The sequence below is a fragment of the Rhinolophus hipposideros genome (genome assembly GCF_964194185.1).
Source record: "Rhinolophus hipposideros genome assembly, contig: HAP1_SCAFFOLD_95, whole genome shotgun sequence".
NCBI lineage: Eukaryota > Metazoa > Chordata > Mammalia > Chiroptera > Rhinolophidae > Rhinolophus > Rhinolophus hipposideros.
Window position 1 is genome coordinate 87,812 of NW_027669123.1, and position 16,529 is coordinate 104,340.

General features: G+C 36.8%; 1 protein-coding gene across 1 annotated transcript in view; it reads right to left on the minus strand.

The window, feature by feature from the left end:
• The window catches only part of LOC308495676 (ankyrin repeat domain-containing protein 26-like), a 96,584-nt gene that overhangs the window by 69,704 nt on the left and 10,351 nt on the right, over window positions 1–16,529 (minus strand). The window contains exons 5-13 of the mRNA XM_081080646.1: window positions 15,205–15,289; window positions 14,816–14,877; window positions 11,873–11,945; window positions 8,800–8,870; window positions 7,490–7,627; window positions 5,143–6,072; window positions 3,654–3,803; window positions 489–559; window positions 56–149 (exon numbers count right to left, since the gene is read on the minus strand). Of these exons, the coding sequence (XP_080936772.1) occupies window positions 56–149; window positions 489–559; window positions 3,654–3,803; window positions 5,143–6,072; window positions 7,490–7,627; window positions 8,800–8,870; window positions 11,873–11,945; window positions 14,816–14,877; window positions 15,205–15,289 (1,674 nt within the window). The remainder of the gene's footprint in view (window positions 1–55; window positions 150–488; window positions 560–3,653; window positions 3,804–5,142; window positions 6,073–7,489; window positions 7,628–8,799; window positions 8,871–11,872; window positions 11,946–14,815; window positions 14,878–15,204; window positions 15,290–16,529) is intronic.

Sequence of the window (16,529 nt, forward strand, 5' to 3'; positions counted from 1 at the left end):
ATGACAGACATAGAAATTCCTTTGCAGTATGACAGAAATGAAGAGATTCACTTACCAAACTTGTACCTGACAGGTGCCTGTGAAGTTGTTCGATTATGCCCATTAGCTTTTGAATTATCAGTATTAGGTCAGTATTTTCAGCTTCAAGCCTAAAGTAAATATTTTGACATAATTATTCTCACACATTGACTTTAAAGCATACCACATAATCACTGAACAAATATCTATGGTGCAACTACATAAAATCTTACAATTTGAAAAGCGCATGATTTGGCAATTGTGCTATTTTTCTAGTTGTGAATTTTGCATAATGTGCAAAATTAGAGATAATGTACACAAATTATTCTTTTCAAGGTAGCTCAAAGCTGACATTTTGACCCAGCTTCACACTCATGTGTTTATTGTTATAACTGATCTAATGGTCATACTACACTACACATCTGCTTTATAAATACTCAAGTTATTTTCTGTGCTGCTTTAACTTATACTTTGGCACGTGATCTTGCATCTTCTCAGTGCATCGTGCATCCTCTGGATGTCGAGCTCCTGCTTCTTGCAGCTAAAATAAAGAAAAAGTTATGTTTACTGATGATCTATGACATCTGACAATTAAGTTCGCAAACCTGTTGCAATGATGTTGCTCCCCTTTTTTTATATATATGTGAGGGACTGTTCATTATGAATTTCTACCAACTGGACACACAGTTAACCAAGTTTACTCTTTGGAATTGCTTAAAAGATTGTGTGAAAAAGTTAAGACGACCTGAACTTTTAGCCAACGACTCATTGCTCTTGCATCACGACAATGCACCAGCTCACAGGGCACTGTGTCTGAGGGAGTTTTTAGCCTGTAAACAAATAACTGTATTGCAATACCCTCCCTACTCACCTGATCTGGTCCCCAGTGACTAAATATGTCATTATCCAAAGATAAAGAAAATATGGAAAGGAAGACTATTTGATGACATTCAGGACATCAAGGGTAATATGATGACAGCAATGATGGCCATTCCAGAAAAAGAGTTCCAGAAGTGCTTTGAACTGTGAACTAGGCGGTGGCATTGGTGCAGAGCTTCCCAAAGGGAGCTTTGTGACCGCAGTGATAGTCAGCAACGAGGTATGGAGCACTTTTTCTTGAATGAGTTCTCACAATTATCATACCTTGTGGTACAAATACCCAAGAAATCAAACATACTGTATTCCAAGCATCCCATCAACTCTAATTTTAAATATTCACATAAGTGAATTACCAGGCTAGTCCAGTGATTATGAAAGTTAACAGGCTACTCTTGGGGGCAGTCAGATAGTCATGGAATAGTTTGAGGGGCAGTAACTAAATAAGAGCCAAAATGCCTGGGTTTTTATCCCAAGTCCACCAGTTATTAGCTGGGTGACCTTGAGCAAAATACTTAAATTTTTTGGGTCTCAGTTTCTTCATGTATAAAATGAGACAATAGTGGCATCTACCTCACTGGGATATTGGGAAGATTAAATTAGGGAACATATGTAATAGAAAAGGACATGGCACACAGTAAAATCAAAGGGTTTGCAGTTAGCATTATTGTTGCTGTATTTTAGGTTCTAATAAAATTTGATATTTTACACAGATGGGATGCGAATGGAAGTGGTCTCTTACACCAGTTACACTGAAATCATTCATCAAACTATCAGCAATGTCAAAAAATGGGGAGCATTAAGCCCAGAATATAACCCCAGTACTAAAATCCTTTTACCAATTCCAAGAGCCAACAGTACATTTTCTCTGCTTGTAATAATGTATACGTTCCTATGTACACTCAGTGTAGTCCATAATGAGTATGGACTACAATGCAAATACCACCTCCTGGATTGAGCATACAATTTATATGACCGTGAGAGGCAGGGTAAAGCCACTGATATGGAAATAACGGACTCTAGTGCTAAAGCCAACTTTCCAAATCAATTCCTTCCCAGCAACTGGTTCTGTGGGGATGTGTCAGAACTCAGAGGAGCAGATGGAAGCAGCACGCTCTGGCAGATCAGAAAAGCCGTCCTCCGAGCTGTAGTTAGAATGTGCTATCGACCTGTACACCCTGGCTGGCTGCAGACAGGAAGGGCTGGCTCCCTTTTATTTTAGTTTTTTATTTTTATGGACAGGGGGAACATGAGCATTTCACTGAACAATTTTCTATTAGAGATGTGCTTTCAGTTTTATATATAATTGTGAGAAATATTTTCAGAATAAAAGTTTAATTATATCAATGTCTCCAAGGGGAAGTATTGGTTTGGTATAAAATATTTAATTTTATCCTAACAACTGTTGAAGAAAACATTTTCAATTTATGCAAGGATAGGTGCCATCACATCAAATACTATTTCCCCTTAGACAAACTTATACTTAGAAAGACAGAATTCTCTCTCATGAAAAATTGAAACTATGTCAAATTTAGGGCTTGATTGCTCTGCACAGACTATCCGACAAGTGCTGAGGAACACGGGTTCAATGAGAGTTCAAACAGTCAGAGAAAGCTTCATGGAGAGGCCAGATTGGGAGCCAGAAATCCGGGGGCAGGGAAATCAAAACACTGGCTCCCACCATAACTTGTAAACTCGTGTTCATAGCAGAATTATTAACAGCCAAAAAGTGGAAACAACACAAAGTTCCATCAGCTGATGAATGGGTAAGTATTTTGTCCACAAGGTGAAGCAACATTGGGCAATAGGAAGAAATAGCTCACAACTGATGTGTGCTACAACACGGTGGAACCCTGGAAACGTGATGTTACGTGAAAGAAGCGAGTCACAAGGGACCTCACATCGTGTGATTCCATTTACATGAAATATCCAAAGTAGGCAAATCTACAGAGACAGAAAGTAGATTGGTGGTTGCCTGAGGCTGGGAGAGACAGGAAGATAGGGTGACAGCTAAGGGATGTGGGGTTTCTTTTGGGGGTAATGGAAATGTTCTATAATTGTGGTGATAGTTCCACATCTCTCTGAATGTAACAAGAGATATTGAATTGTATATTTTAAATGGTGAAATATGATATGGGGATTGCATCCCAATGAAGATTAAAAAACACACAAATATAGTGAATCTGGATTATTTTCTTAATTCTCTATTGTGGGTGTGCATACTATAATGATCAACATATTTCTACACTTTTACAATATTTCAAAAATGAAAACAAAATGAAGGAAATGCCTACTTCAACTGGTTTGTATACTGAACTTTCTGTACAAGTTAGTTTGAAGTCCATGAAATATATACCAATGCTGTAACCATTTACAAAAGTGATGATAAGAAATAAGACAAATTTCTGAATCGTTCTAGTAAGCATTATCTTCTGATTTTAAATGGCTGCTTCATCCTGGTAATGGAGATATCACTACAAAATATTGTTTAGTAGGAAGAAAGTCTCTCGATTTCTATGAGGAATGCTGCCTATTTCTCAACGTTACCAAGGGTATAGATATAAGAAAAAACATACGTTGCAAATAGCAGGATGGAAGCCAGAGTTTAAGGAAGAAGTGCATTATAAAGATAATAAAATTATAATAAATTAATTACACCGAAAACACAAAAGAAAGCTGCCCTTGAAAATCAGGGTCTTAAAACACTTTATATTAATCAACTATAGATGAACTGTTGACAGGTTACATTTCACACATACCTGACTCCTGATATGCTCTAATGTCTTGAAATCCTGTGTCTCAGCTTCTGAATTCATACGGTAACGTGATCTATCCTCCAGTGAAGCCTCTGACATAGACAGTTTTTTTGTGGAGTCAGGTAGCTCTTGTTGAAATCGTCTCCCAAGCATCTAGAAAGATGATTCTGTTAGTGATCTTATAATCACATCTATTAAATTATGTTAAAATTTGCTAACTCTAACATATTAATATAATATGTAACTCGAAAAAGATCACCCCATGCATCAGTTCACCTTGTTTTCTTCTTTTGGACACAATTCTGTCTACTGAATCTGGGTAAGACACAGAAGGTGTTATCCTGCTGCCCACTCACTATTACGAAGGTTACTTGAACAACAGATTCAGCCCCACTCTCCACTTCCCCTGATGAAGCCGCAGAGCTTAACAATCTACTGACATCTCAAGGGGAAATTGGTATGTCGGTGGGACTAGCGGTCGTCAAGTATACATTGTGGAATGTTTTCCCCCTTTTTTTATCACAGGCATAAATTGACTTCACAGGTCCTCACATATGCAGTCCACTGCTCACAACCTTCCAACAGATTCCTGTATCTTAGAAGAAAAGCAAACTCATTCCAGTGGTCTTCATGGCCTGGACCTCCCTTCCTGCTACACATGAATCCTGCCTCCCCTCACTCGTCTGAAAATGGAGACCCAGTGCCAAATTAATAAATCAGAGACTGCTAAATTCTCTTTGAAATGGACAAACTTATGTCCAAATGATAGTAAATGGGCCTTGTGATGAGAAAAATGAATTTGTAAAAATATTCAAGGACAATTATAGATAGCAATGGGAAGATTAAATCAAGTAGAGTTTTGATAAAACTCCTCACATTTGTCCCAAATTATGATTTAATGAAAAATTAGCTGCCTTTAAAGAGGTCACAGGTCCTAAGAATACATTATTTGAGACTGAAATAGTTCCAATTTATATCAAATTGACATGAATAAAAACAAAATTATACCAACTAAAATGTGGAAGAAACTACTGAGGGAAAGGGACAGCATCTACACTTCAGTTCATGTGGGAAATCTAGAATTAACTCTCTAGGTAATCCACTTAATTGAACCTCTATCTCTAAAAACTCAGTTTGCATAGGAGCATTTCCATTTATCTGCTTCATAATGGTATTACAATGTGGTAACAGAAAGATGAAAATTATTATTGTAGCAGTATAAGACTAAATCATTCATATCAATATGTATCTAATAACAATTTATACCTTAAAATTTCATAGTCAACACAATGCCTTTACTCAAAGTAAAGCACCTCACAGGTCTAAGTTTTGTTTGCTGGATACAATGTATGCTTTTAAGCTGTTAGAGCAAATACATTTGTAATCTATATATTTTTAATATTCTGCTAGATTCAACATTTAGCCATCATCAAATATTTGAACATTGAATTTTCTTTCAGGAAATGTGAAAACTATCTTTCTGGATACTTACCTCTCTTTCTGATTTATCGTTTTCATACTGGCACATTCTTCCTTTCAAGTGATTCAATTTGCTGACTAACTCCTTAGGGCTCTCTTTCACCACTGGATCTTGTTTTTCACATTCAGCTTGACGCACTGTTCTAAGCCCCTGAAGCTGCTCTTCAATATTCATTCCTGACTTTTCATTATTGTCACTTTTGTGGAATGCATCATCCAGTTGCCTTCGAAGAAGCATGTTTCCACTCTGTAGGTCAGATCTTTCCTCCTTTAGGGATTCCAGCTTTCCAGTATACGGGTTCAATTTTTCTGGTTCCCTTTGATTCATGTGTTCAATTTCCTCCTCTTGACACTGAGTTTGGTTTAGGTCTTTCAGTACAGGTTCAGAAACCAATGTCCTTTCTCTGACATCATATCTTGCGTGAGGGAGCTCAGTGTCTAAGCTATTGGATTTACTTCCAGCTTTAGGAAGTTGCTGAGAATGAATCTCACTGTTTTCTTTTAGGTTACACATAGCAAACCCGATGTTGTCCACGAAATGCAAGCATTTATCTCTTAATTCCTGGAAAGAATTTTGTAGGGGTCTTAATTGCTTACTAAACTCATGATGATGGTCGGATTCCGCTTCTGTTTTCAATCTTTCTTTGCTTTGTCTTTCATTCTCCAGTTGAGAGTTCAGCATTGTATTCTCAGCTGTTGGGACATTAAGCTGTCTGTTATATTCAAATACTGTTTCTGTTAGCGTTTCGTCATTCTGTTTTATTGTCTTTTGAAGACGGTCCTTCTTTTCTTTTACATTTGCAGTGTCCTCAAAGTATTTTTTTTCCATTTCCTGCTTCTGAGTTATGAGTGTGTCCCTTTGTAGTCTTAGTATGGCGATTTCATCCTGCAACACGTGATTTTCATGCAACATGTCTTTTGCTTTTTCGTAACTCTCAGAATCCTAAGTAAAACAAAGGAGACTTGTAGCTAGCACTCAATGAAATGACATATCATGATATCCTCTGAAATTAAAGAAGAACCTAAGTGTTTATATAATGAAAAGGTTGCAGTACGTGGATATCCCACTGTAAAAATACAATGCTGAATCCAAACCTCCAACTTTATACGAGCATAAATTCCCCAAAGTTAAAAAAATAATAATATAAGATGCTGAATCCATGAAAGTGAAAAAGAGAATTTTAAAATCATCAGAGAATTTTAAGAGTCTCAGAACTGGAAAGGCAGCAAACCCAGAAGGCATCAAATAGAATATTAAGAAGTATGACTACATTTTAAAATAGAGGTCACCGTGTGAATATACACCTATCCCACAGTAAGAGTATTCACTCTGCATACATTTGGACTGATTACATTTCCTAGAATTTTTTTTCCCAAGAATACTCAAAAGATATTCTACTTTTCTAATATTTTCAGAGTCAGTTGTAAGATGAAATCTACTAATCACTGATAAATCTAGGCATTACGCTAAACACTTCTTTATACATCAATGAACTCTTCGTTATCACAATTTCAAATAGAATGATTACAAAGATGAGCAAGTTCAGGATTTTTTCCCAGGACTTTGGACTCTACAATAGGGTGCTTGCTGCTCTTCTAGTGTAAATATATAAATTCAAAAGAAGCCTTAGATTTCAAAAAAACTCAGGGTAAATAGGCTAAAAATTATAGAGCTCTTCTTAGAAAATAGAAAATTATTGTTAGAAAATATTTGCTGCTGCTTAAGTGTTGTTTCCTTTTCATAATGTTTAAAGGAGAAATAAATGAGAAATAGGGGAAAACACACTGACTTCTTTGAATAAAACACTCACCAATAAATTATCACTAAGTATGCATCATGGCATACAATTTTCTTCAAAAGTTCCTAGCACTGAAATAGGACTCTACTTGGAACAAATTGTTCCTTTTCTCAAAAGTAGGAGAATGAGATCTAAAAGATGGTCTCTGCACTGGCTATACTTCTACTCCTTACAATCAGCGGAAGTGAAAACTGACCTCTCTACTAATACAGCAAGGGGATGAAATCACTGCCTCAAATTGAAACTTCTGTTATTAGTAACAATAGTTTTGAGATTGTAGAAAGCTCATCGATCCCTGTAAAAAGTATTGAAAACCTCCCCTTTAGATGACACATTGGGAACGTCACTACTTGACTGTTGGACATAAAAGGATTTCAATCAAGAATATGATTTATTGCAATGGACCAAAAATGTCACTCTCCCTAAAATACACACACACACACACACACACACACACACACACACACACACTTTTAAAATCCTCTACAATTCCCATATGTACAACATTGGTTTTTAAAATATGTACATACACACATATTTGAAAATGACTAAACAAAATACCTCAGAATTCATTTTCTTAAGATTTATTTCTGTCTCCTTTTGTTGTTGAAGGCAATTGGTCAGAACTGTGTCATGTAATATTTTGTTGTCCTGTTCTCGGGAAAGTGGCCTCTGAGTGTTGTTTTCCTCTTGTACAACCTAGAGAATCGAATATGAACAAAGAAAAATTAGAATATAACTAAAATTTAACTGTTAAAAATCTTAATCTACGTTTACTTACTCCCAAATTATCGGACTTTAATTAGAAAGTGAAAAATAACTTGCCTTAGTCTAAATTAGAAGAAAAACATGAATCCGCAAAACTAATTTTGTCACTGTTTGAACTAAACAATTGGTTATATGTTAAATCCACCCAAAAAATGAAACAGTAGATGATTTTTAATGTCACAGAGGCTTTCTCATTTAAAATAGTTCACCCCACCATGTCTTAAATAGTGAGCCCCTACAGTGAATTTAAGAATATCTTTTAAAGATTAATAACTGGAGAATAGGCAAACTTTAATTAGAAGCCCACATCATTAACATCAATCAGTAAGAGAAGTAAATTCCTAAATATTAATTCACATTATACACTATGAGTGTTACACATTGTGTTATACATTGATATAATTATCTGTTGCATCGAATTCTAACTTATTCAATACCCACTAGTAAGAGCAGACAAAAAATTAAATCATATTTACTGATTTCCTACACTGAAAGGAAAGATATTAGAAAGTTACTGTTTGTGTCCTAACAACCAAAGGTCCCATCCTGAGAAGATGTGATTCTCTTAAAAAGCAGTTGAGTTGAGTGCATGACCCCATTCTCTCCCTGAATGTAGACGCAGAGTCCATTACACAGAGGTCACAAGGAAGAATCCATCTCTAACCTTGGCCTTAGTGACCAGCCATACGGAACTGCACATTTTGAACCCCTGAAAATCATGACTCCTTTCACGTGAGCCTGAATCAGTGGCCATCATTTTTACATGGTTCATAATTTCAACTGTCTCATCATGTGATTCAGTATTTGATGTTACTTTCTTTTTTATTTAAGGGAGTTATAAAAATTAAAGGAGCAAACAACATTCAGGACTTTATTATTATTATTTTTGCCTCAATCCAAAGATAAAGTTGAGCTATGAATATCTATAGATTCTAACAACATTTTAAGTTTTGTAACTAGTTCAAATGTTATAAATATCATTCAGTTATGACCTTTTGACTCTAAAAGGCTAGCATGGAAGGTAATTTCAATTGGACTCTATTATATTATTAAAGCACAGAAAACCATATTATACTAGAAATTTAAAATTAAATTTCACATACATGTGTGTAGTTCTTTTCATTTCCATCAAGCCTCGCTTGTCCTTCCTCTGATGTCATTCCTAGGTGTTGTCCTGCTGACAAATCTATGTATTAGTTAAAATGAACTACTTAGAACAATTAGATAAAAGCTATAATCTTTATAAATACAGAAAATAACATCTTATCAACTGAGACTTCAAATTAAGCGTCATCTTTTCCTGAATATTTACTTTACTTAAGAAATACTTCTAATTAGCTAACACTTCTAATTAGCTAACAAACCATTTGGGAAATATGAGATGTCACAAAGTGAAAGGCATACAAACATGTCAAAAATTCATCCACAAATTCATTCAATGAACATCGATAGAAAAACAATCAGAAAAAAACCCTACAATTTAGAAATGCAGTACAAACACATCGAGTTGCACTATATACTCTGTTCTCTACCTCGTAATATACCTTTTGAACAACACCCTAAGATTCAACTGCAATGTCATTCATTGTTTCCAGAATGACTTACTTCTGATGCATTTATCAGTGTACACCCTTCCTTATATCTGAAATGTTTTCCTCTACTATTCTGAAAATTTCTTTTCACCTTTGAGGATTCAGCACTGGGGTTTAAGGAAGAAGACAGAGAAGAGGAGACAGACTGCGGACACAGCTGAGATTCCCATCACTGCTGGGAAAGTCAATTCTAAAATATATAAAGCCATAGAAAATCCAAGAAATATTTGATTGTTGGTTTCGGAAGGTGCTTTTTCATTTACAATACATACAGTTTTAACTGATACTTTTGAATTCAGAATATAAAACTAAGGCTAAGAAACTATGTTTTGTTTCACTAGGCAACCTTTAGATCTTTATGAAGTTTTCCCATCTGGTCCTAATGTTCTAAGTATAATTCTGCTGCCCACTCCCCAGAGTATGCTAAATACTAGTCTAAAGGAAATCACGCTTTCACCTCATTCTCTTTCTTATTTCCATATGTTATTGTGGTTCAGGAAGAATGCCAATGTCTTGCTAAAAGTCATTCTGTTTGGCTGTTAAGTTCCATAAACAGAGTAAACATGAAGTAGATTTTGCCACAAAATGACTATTGGAAAGTCAGAACTACGATCAACCTACATAGAGGTGGGCTAGAGTTGAACACTTTCTGTTTCTTTATTTCCTTCTTTGCTTTCTCTGTTTTCTGGTAGCTGTGATTCACTCAAGTCATGGAGCCTATAATTACATAACAGAAACACACCTACAATCTGAGTCTCTAGTTTATCTATTACGGTCATCTGTCCAAACTCTGTGGATGCTGACAGAGTTTTGCTCATGGAGTGTGATGCAAATGGCCTTTTATCACCAACTTTCCAATCCCTGCATCTTTGACCAGTTTCATGATTGGAGGTCAAAGAAGTAGAATCCCAATCTGAATTCTGGGATTAAGTTTTCATTTATCAGGATGTAAAAATAACACAAAGTTGACTATCTTGTAAAACTTCCTTTTTCAGAGAAGCAGTCACACGTCCTCTTTTCCCCCAAACACACTATTCCTTCAGAATACATTTTATTTTAGGTGTCCTACACTTGCCATTTACATAGGTAAGTTTAATTAACTATTGTCACGCAGCAATTTCTATTACATAATGTGTTTCCAATTAAATATTTCCTTCTTAATAGTTAAGATGGTGCAGGGTATGCTTTTTTTTGTTACTGTCAAAAGTTATGTGTAACCACTTAAGTTTAAATATGCATGACAAACATGGGTTTACAAAAACTTTTAATGAATCGTACTACTTCAAATAAGAAACTATTTATTATAAGAAAATGGTCTTTTCTAAATGCTCCAATATCTTCAGAATTCGTTTTTAAACCTTAGATAAATAGATATTCATATGACAAATTACAGTCCTGGGCGACCTTATTGTTTCCAAGGAAAAATGGGATCAAACTGGGTCCCCATGAGCTCCAAAGAGTACAGGGCACCATGAGACAGAAAACAAATACATAACAAAACATTTTCCTTTTGCTTTTTAAACACAATCTCAGCTTAAATCTATGAGACAAGTGAAAGAAAACCACAACAACTGTAGAAGTGAAGCTTTAAAGCCTCTTTTATCACTTCACATCCAGGAAGCCCGTACATCATTTAAAACGGTGGTTTCCAATGTCATGTGAGAATCCGTGAAGTCCCAAGGTCTGTCAGTCGAGGGGCCCGAAAAGGTCAAAGCTATTTTCACAGAAAGACTGAATGTCATTTGCCATTTTCACTCTCATTCTCTTCTAAGTGTACAGTAGAGTTTTCCACAGCCGTGATATCACAGCTCTGATGGTGACATCATAGCTCTATGGTTACTGGGTCGTAGCTCCAATGGCTCACGCAATGCATGACTGTGTGTGCTCGTATTTTAAATTGTTCAGTTTTTATTTCTAATATTGTAACTTTCTACGGAGACTACCGACTTAAAAATATTCTTTGGAATTCTCAATAATTTTTAATAGCATAAAAGCATCCCAAGGCACAAAAGCTTCAGAATGCCTTTTTTCAAAGATTGTGTCTACCAAATATTTATTATCATTAATTACTTCTCCCATTTTTAATAATCGAAGACACCATAGACGCACGTACACACATAGCCAGTGTCTGCTCAGCAGAACATCTGGTTGGCTTAAGACCATCAGTGTCACAACACTAAGAGGAAGTAAAGTTAAAACACAAATGACATGGTAGCAACTGAGGCTTACTTGGGTAAACGTCAAAATTCAAATGACCATTTGAAACGCTGGAAGTATCTTCCAGTTTGATTATTAACCTCTGAGAACCCCTATTAAGTACAGGGGTTCCAAACTGGGACATTTAGGATATCGAAACAAGAGGAGAAACATTTTAGTGAAGTCACCCTTTTAAAATCTTGTTTTCTTATTCCTGTCGATGTCTTTTTTCTCAAACATCGATACCAACAATGACATCACGTTGTTTATGTGAAATACTTCAATTAAATTTGTAACAAAGGAAAGTAAGTCTGAATAGAAGACTGTGAGCATGTCAAATGTCCTTGCGTACTCCTTCCCAAAATTAAATTGGTATTACACAGTGTACCTGGTCTGAAGGGTTGCACATCGTCCATTCCTACAGCTCTGTTAGGAACAGGATCTTCCACTTCAATGCTCGGCTGAAGGGGTTAGGAAACAAGATGATTAGTAATTAATGGACACTTCACACCATCTCTAGTTAATAATTCAGGATGAAAATGTTAAAGTTATTACCTCCAAGAAAAGGATTTTTTGAAAAATATGTGTTTAAGCATATATTAGGTTCGTGCAAACGTAATTGCAGATTTGCAATTTTTTTTAACCTTTTAAACCTCAATTACTTTCACAACAACCTAATACTTTGATAAGTGTACTTGATATAACTGTTAAATATTTCTAATGACATTTGTTTTTTAGTGTTAAAACAAGATACTTGCTTGACATGGTAAGAACCCTTGGTGTATGTCCAGTTGAGTTTAGACAGAACATTTTAGAACCTACTTCATCTATGTCAACAAGAGCTAGGAAAAACCGAACTCTTATTTGACAAAAAATTTGATAGAAAAACATGATTGAACCAAGTGGCAAAGAGATAAGAAAAACTTTTCATTAAATTGTGTTTCAATAAATGATAGGGAAAATGTTATATATAGTTATGCAACTTTTCAAAAAAGTATAATAATTTCTAATCAGGGAAAAATAAGAACATTTATTTATTATAGTCATCTGAAATGTACCAGACACTTACTATGCACATTTTATTTCTTTTCCACCCAAAACAACAAATATGAAAACAGTTTGATGATGGTTACCCCACTTCCTGCTTGGTGGCCATTCCAAGACATTAGAATGAAATGATGAACAGATGTGATCCATTGTTGTCTCTGCCCAGCAGGTTTTGCTCCTAGATCTTCACATGACTGGCTCCTTCTCATGCTTCACTTGGCCGTTTTTGTCACCCTCAGGAAGATCTTTCCTGACCACCGAAACTGCACTCCCACTCCTATTCCAACTACAACCGTGCCCCCCCCATGACAATATTCTCTAACCCAGCATTCTCCATTCTCTTTAAATGACCCAGATATAGTGACTTACAATGGACTGTTCATTTGTTTTTCTGCTCCTACAGCTACAGCTGAACCCCTGAACTTCCCCATTCAGTGTCTAACTGCCCAGCACAAAGCTGGTATCTAACTAGAAATTTACTCAAGGTGAAACACTGAGCTCGCACCAACAGAGCCTCAAGTACCGAAACACTACACATCTACAGGGTATCGCCTATCACAGTCTCCTGAAGTTTAGCATCCCCCAGATTGGAAATCCACATGCCCCTTCTAACTTTTCCACTCTATTCTTGACACTACTGCCATTTGATTGTCCTTCAGGTTTACAGAAAGTGTCCTCACCATTTAGTAAGTCACTACGGCCCACTGTGATCATTGATTTTATATTTCTATAGCTCCCTTTACACTTCGCAAAGTGTTTTCACATTTGTTACCACATTAGTTCATTCCACATACTGAAAGGTAGGCATAAGTACCATTACGACAAATGAGGTCACTGACATCCGACAGGTTAAAAAGAAGTTTCCCCAAGATCCCACAGCTAGTAAGTGACCGATCCAGGATTCTAGTGTGTTCTTATCGTCAAACACAGTGCCTACACCAGTAGGCTGCAGTTGCCTATATCAGAAGATCACACCTTTCTTATATCTTTCAACAGCTGTCATCTCACATTGGCTCATCATTACATTGTACTTCTAGTACTACGAGTACGGTCGCCATCAAGTTACTCAATGCTTGCTATTTTAACTGAACACGACAGTTGTTACATATTAAAGCAGCACTCAGCCAAATTGTTGTTAGTGTAATCCAACATATTATTAGTATTCACCAGGCTTTTCCTACTGTAGAAAATGTCCTTGCGGACCTATTTGACAATACAAATATAATGATACTTTGATATCCCAGACATTATGTTTCCTAGTTCCAAGTTACAAACAAACCCTACTATCCAAATTCTTTCTGAATTTCATTAGGATATTTACACATCCACAAAAACCACAAAGTCATGCATTTGGGCATAGTTCGAACTGGAATAACTTTAATTTTTAGGTAAAGTTAACTTCACAACCCAAACCGATTCCTTATGACTTGGAAGCCTACGTGTTTTATACTATTCCCAAGATTCTGTAGCTATTGAGTTACCCATCCAGGATTCCATTCTGTTCTTTCCTCAAACACAGTGTCTAGACCAGTAGGCTGCAGTTGCCTGTATCAGAAGATCACACCTTTCTTATCTCTTTCCACAGCTGTCACCTCGCATCAGCTCATCATTACTTTGTACTTCTATTACTACAAGTATGGTTGCCATCAAGACACTCAATGCATGCTATTTTAACTGAACAAGACAGTTGTCCTGTATTAAAACAGCGCTCAGCTGATTACTGTTGGTATAATCCTACGTATTATTACTATTCACTATGGTCTTTTTTCATTGGAACGGTTTCTTGCAGATCTATTCGACATTACAAATATAATAATACTTTGATGTCCCAGGCATTATCTTTTCAAGTTCCAAATTATTAAAAAAAAAACACCCTACAATCCAATTTCTTTCTTTCTGACTCATTAGGACATTTGCACATCTACAAAAACCACAGAGTCATGCATTTGGGCATAGGTTGACCGGGAATAATTCTTTAGCTTTTAGGTGAACTTAACTTCACAACCCAAACTGATTCCTTATGACTTGGAAGCCTTAGTGTTTTATGCTTTTCCACACTGACTTCCTTAAGTGACACTTGCAAGTTAGCAGAATTGTACTACGCTGTCTTATTATATTACGCACATAGCTAGTTTATTCATTATAGGATAAACCATAAAAAATGATTTGTATGAGGAAATGCAGAGGCGAGAAAGTAAAGTCAAAGCATACCTTTTTCATTTTAACATCACTCAATGGTGATATTTAAAATAGTAATGATAATAATAATAGTGTAAGACAGTACCTCAGAATCCCAAGGTGATTCTTCATCTTCATCTTGTCCTAATCCTAATGATGACTTTATAACTATAAAATGTAGTCACAGGTACATTAATGTGAACATATATTACTATGCATTTTAAGTACACTTTCAGTCGTGCTTATTTCCATAAAAGTAATAGCAGAAAAGAATTCAGGGGAACGAAGCATTTGCAAGAAGAAGCAGCTGTTAGTAGTGGGGATACTTTTGCCCAAAAGATAGGAAAAAATGCTTAAAAGAAATGAATATCACATTTGGATCGACACATGTTAGATTTCTTTATAGCAGAGCTTAAGCTAGAAAGAATTCATAGATAGTCACTAAATTACCACTTATATTATTCTGGTGTGCTCCATCAACACAAGTCAAATTACCATTGTTTGCTTGGTCTTGTGGAGCACTTTCAATAATATCCACACGATTTTCTCTTTTTCGAATTGCTGGCTTGGTTGCTTCTTTCTATTAAAAAAAGAAAGAAAAAAGAAAAGAAAAACCCAACTTCAGAAAACATCCTATTCATTTACTCATTGACTCACTCACTCAGTCCATCCGTAGGTAAGACAAGAAAACTTTACTGTAGCCGTCATAGGCACAGACCCAGGGGAAGATGGAAATAGAAATGAAACATTTTGTCCTACATTCTAGTAGGAGTAGAGATATAATACATGAAAAATAACAACAGAAAAGTACCGCTCTCCACTTCGACACCTGAAGTGAATAAAGTATAGTAAGGGCACAAAAGAGACGACAATCCGTTGTATCAGGGAAGCTCAGCAGATACTGCAAAGATAGGGCTGCATCTTGAAAGTTATACAAGGTGCTGAGGGAAGGCATGAAGGGGATTCCAGAAGGGCAGCAGGAGCAAAAGCCTGAGGTGTGAAACAACATGTTGTAAGTGAGGGCAGCAAAGGAATGAGGTAAGCCTGGAACTCTGAGAATGGGATGGAGAGACAACTGCAGAATCAGAACCAAATCAAAGAAGGCACATGTCATGCTAGCAGATGAATTCTACCCTCACGTAATGGGGAGTCACTCAGGAAGCAGAGGTGTTGCATCATCACAATTCTAGTTTACAACAGCCACTCGGGCTGCAATTTATGATATTGAGGACTTCCGTTTCTTTCTAGGATCCTATCCATCAGCCTGTCTTGTGTCACAGCATAGCCTCTCCCCGGTGCCTCCAAACCCACAAAGGCAGCTGCCAACAATAGGTCACTTTGTAGCTTCCCCTAGGTGGCTCCCGGTTGGGCACAAGCAGCAGCTGACTTGGGCCTGCCCCACAGCCCCTCCCAAGAGGCCCCAAATCCAACACACCTGGGGATCAGTTTCAGCAACACCAGAACATCACCAAAATAGCTCCATAATGACACGCCCAAGCCATGGACTGAGCAGACACCGGAGCCCTGCTACAGCCGATCTCACTCTGTGGGGTCAGCCCACACACAAAGGTTCATCTACTGTAGTCACAGCCAGTCGTCCTGAGGGTCAATTCCACACCCAGATGTGCCAACAGCAATAAGGCTCAAGTACAACAGGAGGGCACACACCACCCACACGAGCTTCTGGAGCACCCGGCTCAGGTGACCGGGGAGACTGTACCACTGGGCCCCACACGACACCTGGTATGTAAGGCAATACTGTCAAGACGAGGAGAATTAGCAGATCTACAGAATACAGAGAAACAAACACAGAGAGGCAG